This window comes from Otolemur garnettii, unplaced genomic scaffold, assembly GCF_000181295.1.
Source record: "Otolemur garnettii isolate 467f Iridium unplaced genomic scaffold, OtoGar3 scaffold00007, whole genome shotgun sequence".
Classification (NCBI taxonomy): Eukaryota; Metazoa; Chordata; class Mammalia; order Primates; family Galagidae; genus Otolemur; species Otolemur garnettii.
In genome coordinates, this window is record NW_003852402.1 from 18,904,566 (window position 1) to 18,914,978 (window position 10,413).

The window sequence follows — 10,413 nt, forward strand, 5'->3', positions numbered from 1 at the left end:
CCCACCACCTCTGGCATATGGGGCCGGTGCCCTAGTCCTTTGAGCCACAGGCACCGCCCGCCTTTGGAAGCTTATACCTGGTCTCCCCTGAACTTCACCCCATATCCCTTTTCCTTTGCTGATTTTACTGTGCAACCTTTTGCTGCAGTAAATCATAGCTATAACTATATGCTGATTCCTCTGAATCCTCCTAGCAAATCATCTGATCTGGTGGTCCTGGGCCTTCCAACCCAAGGACTTGCAGCACTCAGTTGAACACTGATGTATGAAGTTCAAATGAGTCTGCCTGAAAAGTGCTCCAGGTGACAACAAATACCAACTCATAAACATGTGAGTGAGGCTGGCACACACTGTCTAGCCTCACTCAACCTGGCAGTTAAAATGCAGCCCCACAAGTGATCCCAGGCAAGACCAGCAGAATCACCCAGCCAAGTCCAACCAAAATTATTGACTCACAGAATTATAAGCAAATAAAATGATTACTATTTTAAAGTCACAAAGTTTTGATATAACTTGTTATACAGCAATAGATAAGCAACATATTCACAATATGACAGCTAACATTAAAGAGCCTAACTGGTACCAGGTACTGTTCAAAAGTTTAATATTGGTTTTCTCAATCAGTTATTTTAAGTGTCAAGAGAGGTCTATTATTACCTTCATTTTTCCTGAAGTAATGCCCCAGGTCACTCAGCTAATAAATGAATAAACAGACATAACTCCAAGATGTCTAACTCCATAAACTGTGCTCTTACATCACTATATTACCTAACTTTCTCCTGATGCAGACAAAAGCCTTTCAAAATAATTTGATGTAGTGCTAATGTTTTACACATTCAAGCCTATATAAGGAAGCCAACTCCTTTGTCTGAGTTTATAGAGATAGCGGCTAAAAGATTTTTTCTCCCTACTTTCTTTTAAGTACCCAAGTCTCCAACATATTCACATACTCATCATATCATTATAGATATTTTCCTATTCTCATCCTATTTACTTACATCCTATTTACTTACCTTCTTCTATTTTTATGTGGCATAAGCAGAATCCCAGATGTTTACTAGGCATCTTGAGTTTGTATGATCAAGAAAAATACAAAATAACTATTTAAGTTATAGACATAATCTGTGATGCAATTTAAAGATACAACTAGAAGACTATAGATTAAAATATCTACATAAATATAAATTCTCATAAATAGCTAAAAGTTATATTTCTCTTCAATATATCACTTTCATCTCTTAAAAGAAAAAAAAAAATAATAAAGAAGTATCCACTTCAGTGATATGGTCAGTTTGCCTGAAGTAAATTTTTAACAGCAAATTACTTACTGGTATTTTTTAAGGTAATATTATGAGTTTAGATAGCTATGCACAAAGACTCATCTAGAATTAGACCATTCTGATACCACTTAATAGCTGTGAGATCATGATCAAGTTACATCATCTCGCCTTGCCTCAGCTTCCTTGTATTAAAAATGAAAATGAAAATATTAATAGTTTCAATTTCACAAGGTTTTTTGATTAAATGACATAAGTAGAGCTTTAGAACAGTGCCTGGCACACATACATTAGCTACTATCTTGCATTATGAGTGTCTGAGTGGCTTTGAGATAAAAGTTAAAGAGCATTATTATTGGAGACAGAAAACCAACAATCTCATCCTGGGGTCAGCAAACTTTGTGGAAAAGCACACATAGTATTTGAGGCATGTAGACTACACAGTCTCTTATCACAACTACTCACCTTAACCTTCTAGTATGAAAATAGCCATGAACAATACATAAGCAAGTGACCACAGCTATGCTCCAGTGACTTCACTTACAGATACTGAAATCCGAAGTTGCAGTTTTCACACATCACAGAACATTATTGTTCTTTTCCTTTTTTCCCAGCCACTTAATCTTGTAAAAATACATGCTCAGCTCAGTAGCCATCCGCACACAAACAGGCATCTCAACTGGTTTGCCAACCAGCCTTTCCAGTAGCTGGTTGGCTGTGTGAGCCTAAGAAGCATCATCACACAGAAAAACAAGAATAACACACTCTCCCTTCTTACCTTCCAGCCAGCTCTGAGGAGTCAGTGAGACAACTAGTATGCAAGCACTCCGAAAGGCAGGCGACGCTACAGGAAAAACAGTTGTAAAAGCAATAATAAACATTTGTCTTAAAATATTTGGTTCCGAAGCTGCACTGGAACAAAAATTTCGAGGAAAAAAATTATCACTGGGGAGGCAAGGCGAAATGGGGGAAAGAACTTTTGAGTCATATGCAACAGGGTTCACTTCCAGGATCCCCCATTAATTATGAGCTGTAGATACTTCGGTATTTAAACATTTCTGAAGAGCATACATTTCTTCACCTGTAAAACGGGAAAGATAATTCCTACCTCACAGAATTATAAAATGTTAGTGAAACAAGTAGACGATCCACCTACTCCAACCACCAGGGACTTAGTAGGTGCTCATTTTAAAAATGGCAGTGGATGGTGCTAGCATTGTCAGCGTGCAGGTCCTAAAGATTCCTTGGAAAGGTTTTATAGTAGGGAGTGAAAAGTTGAAGAATTGAGGTCTACATCCATCGTGGGACTAGAGCCTTCGCTTGCTGCCCAACTAATGAACTTCAAGTAGGCATCGATGGGCCTTAGCCTTTCAATTCGCTGACGTCCCATCAGGACCTTGCAGCTACATTAGATGCTATGACCTCCGAGCGACCACCTCAGATCCAACTAGACTCCAGCACGAAGCCACTATACAAACAGCAGGTACCTGGCACTTTGCTGTCACCGAAATGCCTTCACGGGCTACAACTTACATCACTACTTAAAAACGAGACAGGTGGACGAGGAAGAGGTGAGACTCACCGGCTTCGGGGCGACCAGAGAGGTGCGGGCTCCGCTGAGAGAAAAGCCTCTTCAGGATCCCTTCTCAAGGCTGCACTAGTCCCCGCGGAGTATAATTTCAAATCTCGCGGGAAGTCCTGACAACCAATCGCTGCGCTCGCCCTCCGACCCGGAAGCAGAACTGGCGCGCGCCGCAGCAGCCCCCGCAGAAGACCAACTAGCTCAGTTCGCCTCCCGGCCATCTCTGGTGCGTATAGCGGGGCGCAGCCCAAAGGGTCGCCTCGCTTTGCTCTCTGCCTCCCTTCGCTCCCACCCCATCCCGCGCAGTTCCTACCTCTTCCTTCGGACCTTGGGCTAGGAGGCGGGAACGGGGTCTCCCGGCATTCGCCCGGCCTCGAGAGAGGAGTCAGGGCTTTTTGCACCTACTTCTTGTTCCCCACCCCCTTCTCTGCTTTTCCAGTTTTAGAAGGGCAGGTCCTGCCTACCTTCTGCGGTGAGGCCCTGAGAATACAGGGATCTTATGCACTGGTTTAATGAGCAGTAATTAAGGAGCTGGGACCAAGTTTCCAAACCTCAGATGCCTTGCACGTCCCATAGCGCCTTGCCACCTGCTGGTCACCCACCCTTAGTAAGCGTCCAGTCCCAGATGCCCATTCTTAAGGTTGCTAGTTTATAAGTTCCTGAGGTGGGACTCATCTAATTTTCATTAGATATTTGCCAAGCGCTTAATGTGTTTCAGAGCCCAACTTGTTTTCAGGACAACTCTTGCATCCAGTTTAAAAAAACAAAACAAAACTCTGCATTTTTATCATTCTCGTGTGGGAATGCTGCTTCCAGAATGTACACTCGACCCTAACAGGTTGAGGTTTTGTGTATGGTTTCATGAATATTAGCTTTCTATCACACGTTTGCACTCCTTCTTCCAGATCCTATATTTTGTATCTGCTTATATTGTAGCAGTTTTCACTCTGAATCATAACTATCCCCAGATTGTGATCTGCTCCAAACCAGGAGATTGTATTTTTCGTTCTAGCACTGGTGCCCCACATGTCATGAAGTCTTTCAAATCCTGGCCCTGCATATGAGGGCAAGTTAGTTACTTAATTTCTTCATCTGTAAAATGAGGACCATAGGTTGGCCTGCGTTTAGTTTTGCACACATAGTAGGTGTGATGATGTCAGTTAAGTGATTAACATAGCACCTACAGATAGTCCTCCATAAATGTTAACTGTCATTAATTGTTATGAAATAGATTTGCTGTTAAAGTGATTCCATCTTGAAGTACTCACTATAGGTAATTTAACCAGAATGTTATGCTGTTAAATTCTCCTGGTATAATTTACAAATGTGGAAAAGAGGATGTAGAGTAAGAGTTGAACCATTAATATTAACATTAGATTGAATTTTTTCCTTGCAGTTTCTGTGCCTTGGTAAGTACTTGAAATGTTTCTGTTGAAATGTCTGCAGCATTGCAGTGTCAGAACCTTATCTCCATGCATTTGCTGAAGGACTGTCACTTTGAATATTTTTAATTTTTTCTGTGCTGTAATCCCCAGTTTCAGGACCTTGTTTCCAGTAGAAGACAATAGTCTTTTACAACTGCTTGAGTTTTGACATACAAGATGAAGCAAGATCCCACAAGAAATGCTGCCTACACTGTGGATTGTGAAGATTGTGTGCATGTAGTAGAATTTAATCCCTTTGAGAGTGGGGATTCAGGAAACCTGATTGCATATGGTGGCAATAATTATGTGGTGATTGGCACGTGTACATTTCAGGTTAGTCTACAAAACTGCAATGAATGACAAGATATTTCTCCGATAAGAAAACTTAATATAAACCAAACCTAAGCTTTGAAAATATATTGACTTTGAATGTAAAGAAAACAAAAAGGTAAGAAGAACCACAAAGAAGCCATTCCCAATAATATAAGCCTAAGATTTGTGCAAATATTACATAGTGAAAAAGGATACTATGAGGCTTCTCTTTTGCCTCATGATTAATAATGGAATATTCTGGTAATGGAAGGCTATGAATAACTAAACATGGGTATGTACAGAAAAAAACCCAATTAAATGAGATCAAATTAATTACAATTTTTTTACATTCTGTCTTGACATAAAAAACAAGCTAATATTGAAGCCTGTAAAACCTTCAGGAGATTTTATAGTTTTCATGATATTCAGCTTTTCTGTTAATATGCCCTCATACTTTTTATACCTCTAGTGCAGTGGTTTTCAACCTTCCTAATATGGCAACCCTTTAATACAGTTCCTCATGTTGTGGTGACTCCCAACCATAAAATTATTTTCGTTGCTACTTAATCACCAAAATAAAATTGCTTTGTGGTAAACATACACCATGTTTTCCCACAGAAAAGCTAGTTCTAGTTCAATCCTAGGAACTCTCTGGTTAATTCTTTGTTTAATAGAATATTATTAATAGAATTATATTTACTCAAATTATAATAAGATAATTTGGCAGTGATCAGTTTTCAAAAATGTACAATAACTTTTATCACTAATGTGATAGACTATTATAAACATTCCTTCTTTTACTATCAAGGCCATTCCACGTTTTGCAGTGTTTTGACATTAGAAGTGCAGTTTGGTATTTTTACAGTACAATGAATCTACAGTGTCATACAAAATTAGGATGTATTTATATTTATCCTGAGTGGAAATGTTAATTAAAAGTTTCAGTTTATTGGTGTCTGAGTAGAACATGAGAGCGCCTAGTCTATTTCATATTGTCTCTTGAGTAGAAGTAGGAATTTCAAGCTTGTAGGCCACATATGGCCCCCAGGCTGACTTTAGCTGGACTTCCACATTGGGGCCATAAAAAGTCATATAATTAAGACAATCTAACATGCTCTTGAAAAAGAAGAAATCATTTCTCTACACAAGTCATCCACCTACAAAAGAATAAAACAGACTCCTACAGGTGAAACTAAATTTTTACTTCATTGCTTTAAAAATTATTAGTTGTGAATATACAATTTTATTCAGAAACATTGACAAAACATTTATTTCTGATTTATTAAGAAGTGTTGAGAAAGAGTCAAGAAGGGATAACAAACTAGGAAAAGACAACAGCAGAAATAATAGGTGGTACAGAAAAAGGGAGAGAGAAGGAAAATGGGAAAATGAGAAACCAAGAACTAGTAAAAATCATTTGTATTGTTCCATCATGGTTTATGGTCATGTGTATTGTCTAAGTTGATCCTCAGACCTATGAGACTGGCAATGTAGGTCTTAATTCCCAAATTACCTAAGGAAAAAAATAAATTTATTCATTTAGCAAGAGTGAATACAAGTCACATTCTGTGCCAGGCATTGGAAATACATTTAAACAAGTCTATATCTGATTAAATTATTGCTTCCCTTTGAGGTTATTATCTAGGTAAACACTGTTAAGCATTATTCATGGCTCAGCACCCATAGTTCAGTGAGTAGGGCACCAGCCACATACACCGAAGGTGGTGGGTTCAAGCCCGGCCCAGGCCTGCAAAACAGCTGACAACTACAACCAAAAAATAGCCGAGCGTTGTGATAGGCACCTGTAGTCCCGGCTCCTTGGGAGGCTGAGGCAAGAGATCACTTAAGCCCAAGAGTTTGAGGTTGCTGTGAGCTGTGATGCAACAGCACTCTACTGAGGGCAAAATAGTGAGACTGTTAAAAAAAAAAAAATTATTCATATTCTCAGATTAGAAACTTCAAGTGGCACCAAATTTCCTGCCTGTTATCTTGAGAGAAAACTAAGTAAAGGTGAATCAGTTTGAAAGATTTCCATATTCTTGCCAGAAAACCAATCCTTATTTTAAGATTGTTAAGAAAACACTGTAGACATAGTGAATTTGAATTTCAACAGCATTTTTCAGATTCTCATGCTGTCTTTTTGAATATGATGGAAATCTGAACTGAATGATAGTTCTCTTAACTGGTGTCATGTGTTTGTCAAATATTCGTGAAATGTGTACAAGGTGCCAGGAAGTTAAAAAAGTGAGGACCTTGTCCTCAAGGAAATACTTAAATGCAAAGCAGTGCAGTAAGAAAACTGCTATAAAAGCCCCATATTTAAAGAGCACAGAAGTGTGAACATTTGTAAGTCTATTCACAGTCTTTATTAATGAATTGAGGCTTCTGAGGGGACTTGGATGAGAACATTGATTAAGGCAAGTACATTTGATTTATGTAGAACATGAAATTGAGAAGGATACTTTAGTGCTTTGGATAACAAACTTAACAAGTATTTATTGAGCACTTTTTTGTATGCCAGACTCTGCACTCAGAAATATTTTTTATAGATTGGATTAATGGGGCAAATTAAACAAGTTAAAATTTAATAAATATAAATATAAAATGGTAAAATGATAGCCTGTTGGACTGGGAAGGAAGAATTGTGACTTAGGGATTTTATTCACCTGAAAATGCCCTATGAGTCAGTGCGATGATTAAACTGCCAAAGGGAACTAATTCTACACTGTCAAGAGAAATATAATATGAGCTACAAATAAAAAATGTAGTAGCCACCTGACAAAAAGTACAGAATAGGTGAAATTAATTTTAAGAACATAGTATTTTTACAGCTTATCTAAAATATTTTACATGTAATCAATATAAGTTATTGAGCTATTTTATATTTTCATAGTCTTTGAGATCTGGTATGTATTTTACACTTTATTCTCACTCCTGTATGGTGTTTTATAATAAGGAATATCCCACAGCTTATTTATCTGTTCCTATATTGTGGCTATTTGGGTTACTTTTAGTTTTTTAACTATTAAAAACTTTGCAATATGCATATTCTTATGTTTTCTACTTGTGTTTTAGTACTCCCTCCTTTCATTTTTCTCCATGATAGTTTGGAAGCTATATGTGCCATTTCCCTTTTTTTTAATTATCACCAAAGACATTTAAACATGTATGCTTGTTAGAGTCAAAATTAATCTTTACCTTCTTCGTGAAGAAGAGTGAATCTTTAACATTTGAACTGTTATCTTTCCTCCAAATTTACTATCTAGATTTTAGTTTCTTTACTTTTCAATTAAGAGTGAATCTTTAACATTTGAACGTTATCTTTCCTCCAAATTTACTATCTAGATTTTAGTTTCTTTACTTTTCAATTTAGATAGGTTTATTTTGTGTGGTTAACATTTACTTATATTTACCCACCTGTTTGCCTTTGATCTTTTTAACTCACTGTTTCTTCAATCTCAGGCCTTCATTCTAGTATCATTTTTCTTCACCCAAAAAGCACATCTTTTACTTCAGCAATTGGTAAACATTTTTTAGAGGGCCAGTTAGTAGATATTTTACAGTTTGCCAAGCTCTTAAGGTCTCTTGCATATTACTTGTTTTGTTTTTTTACAGTTCCTTAAAAATATAAACATTCTCAGCTCATGGACTGTACAAAACCAAGCCATAGGCCAGATTTGGCCACAGAGCCAACCTTTAGTGAGAGTTCATTGATGCTATCTCTAGATTTTTTGTTTTTTCTAAAAATAATTCTTAATACACTCTCATTCTTGAAAATTAGTTTTGTTGTATCAACAAGTCTGCAGTTATTTTCTCTTAGCATTTTGAAAATATTATTCCATTGTCTTCCTGCTTTAGTTGGTTCTTTTCAGAAGTCAATTGTTGGTCTAGTTATTACCCTTTTATAAGAAATCTTTTCTGTGCAAGAATAGTCTTTTCTTTCTACTACACTTGCTAAGATCTTTCAGTGTGTGTATGTGTGTGTGTGTTTCCTGAAGTTTCTGTATATAACATCTGCTATAGATTTCTTATTTAAGCTGCCTGGGATTTATTGTCCTTTCTAAATATGGCTATTAATGCATGTCATCAGTGTGGAGAATTCTTTCCCATTATTTCTTCAAATACTGCCTCTTCCTGCATTCCCTATATTCTCTCCTGCTACAACCCAGTCAAGATATATGGTGGAACTTCTCACGATAATCCTTTGTGTCTCCTAACCACTCTTCTTTTCTTCTCTTTGCTGAATTCTGAATAATTTTTTCAAATCTGTCTTCCAGCTGCATCAAAGCATTGATTTTTTTTTTTTTAAATTTCAGTTGTGGTATCCTCAGCTCTAATAGTTTAGTTCATTCATTCAGTTTTGAGACAGGGTCTTGCTTTGAGCTAGAATATAGTGGCATCATCATAGTTCGCTGCAACCTCAAACTTCTGGGCTCAGCCAGTCCTCCTGTCTTAGCTTCCAAAGTAGTTGAGACTATCACACCCATCTAATTTTTCTGTTTTTTTAAAAAATAGGGTCTCACTGATGTTCAGGCTGGTCTCAAACTCCTGGCCTCAAGCAGTGCTCCCACCTCAGCTTCCCATAGTGCTAGGATTACAAGCTTGAGTCAACACACCCAGCATTCTCTTTATTTTTAGTTGACAAATAATTGTACATATTTATGGGATACAGTATGATGTTTTGATACATATATACAATGTTGAATGTTTCCATTGAACTAATTAACATATCCATTATCTCACTTATCAATTTTGTAGTGAAACATTTGAGATCTACTTTGTAGTTTTGAAATTTAAATTATTAACTATAGTCACCATAGATGCGCAATAGATATCAAACTGTTTAACTGAAAGTTTGTACCTTTTGATCAACATCTCCCCTTTCCCCATCCTCCCCCTGCTGTAGCCACCATGCTGTTTTACTTCTATGATTTCTGTGGGAACTTTTGCAGGCCTAGGTAGAGCTAATTCATCCAAAGAGACGTTGCCTTTTTTCTTTCTAGTGCTTGGGACCTCTACTAACATCAGACCACTTTTGTTGGCCATTTTATGGACTACATAGTTAATGTGAATTCAAGCCCCAAACTCATGCTAGGGCCAGCTAATGGTTGAGATTTCTCACAAGTTTCTTTTCAGGGTTTTCTCTTTTTTCCTACTTCTTCCTTAAGAGATCTGGGTCTGTGCGCAGATCTCTGTCTGGCCTCATTCCTTATATAGGTAGTAAGCACCTGGCCTATGAGCTGACTTTATTAAGCATTTATGCATTTATATCCAGAATCAAGTGTCTGTGACTAAATTAACTGGGTTATTATTTACATGTATTCATAAACTCTGATAGTACTGATGAATTATTTGTAGCATTTTGCACATAGTGTCATATATATTACATGATTATGTTAACATTAATTAACATTGATTAATTAACATTAACACTGATTATAAAAATAAAGAAAAATTGGACAGTTGGAGTAAATAAAACTAATTATTTCTGTTAAAAAAAAACACTGACTGACATGACTTAGAGACATTGTAAGGTCTCAGTATTTTCCACATAATCAAAATTTTATGTTCAGCAATTTTTTTATGTTGTCAGTTGATAATCCATGTATGGTGATTCATTTACGTGGAACATTCTGATTCTTAGATCATTCCATTTATATTCCATCTGTTATGAAATGTTTTCTTAAGATAAAGTATAACATATTTATCATTTGGTTTTTATTGCCTTAGAATTATTTTTGTGCCGGCTTGGCGCCTGTGGCTCAAGTGGCTAAGGCGCCAGCCACATATACCTAAGGTGGCGGGTTCGAATCCAGCC

The 10,413-nt window shown here is 37.0% G+C and overlaps 2 protein-coding genes across 2 annotated transcripts in view; one reads left to right on the forward strand and one right to left on the reverse strand.

Moving 5' to 3' along the window:
• Positions 1-2,911, reverse strand: part of PARPBP (PARP1 binding protein) — a 68,807-nt gene extending 65,896 nt beyond the window's left edge. Inside the window, exons 1-2 of the mRNA XM_003783300.2 lie at positions 2,860-2,911; positions 2,056-2,121 (exon numbers count right to left, since the gene is read on the reverse strand). The gene's annotated coding sequence lies outside the window, so the exon portion shown is untranslated. The remainder of the gene's footprint in view (positions 1-2,055; positions 2,122-2,859) is intronic.
• Positions 2,912-3,038: 127 nt separating this feature from the next.
• The window catches only part of NUP37 (nucleoporin 37), a 45,116-nt gene continuing 37,741 nt past the window's right edge, over positions 3,039-10,413 (forward strand). Inside the window, exons 1-2 of the mRNA XM_023509203.1 lie at positions 3,039-3,085; positions 4,395-4,632. Of these exons, the coding sequence (XP_023364971.1) occupies positions 4,461-4,632 (172 nt within the window). The 5' untranslated portion in view covers positions 3,039-3,085; positions 4,395-4,460. The remainder of the gene's footprint in view (positions 3,086-4,394; positions 4,633-10,413) is intronic.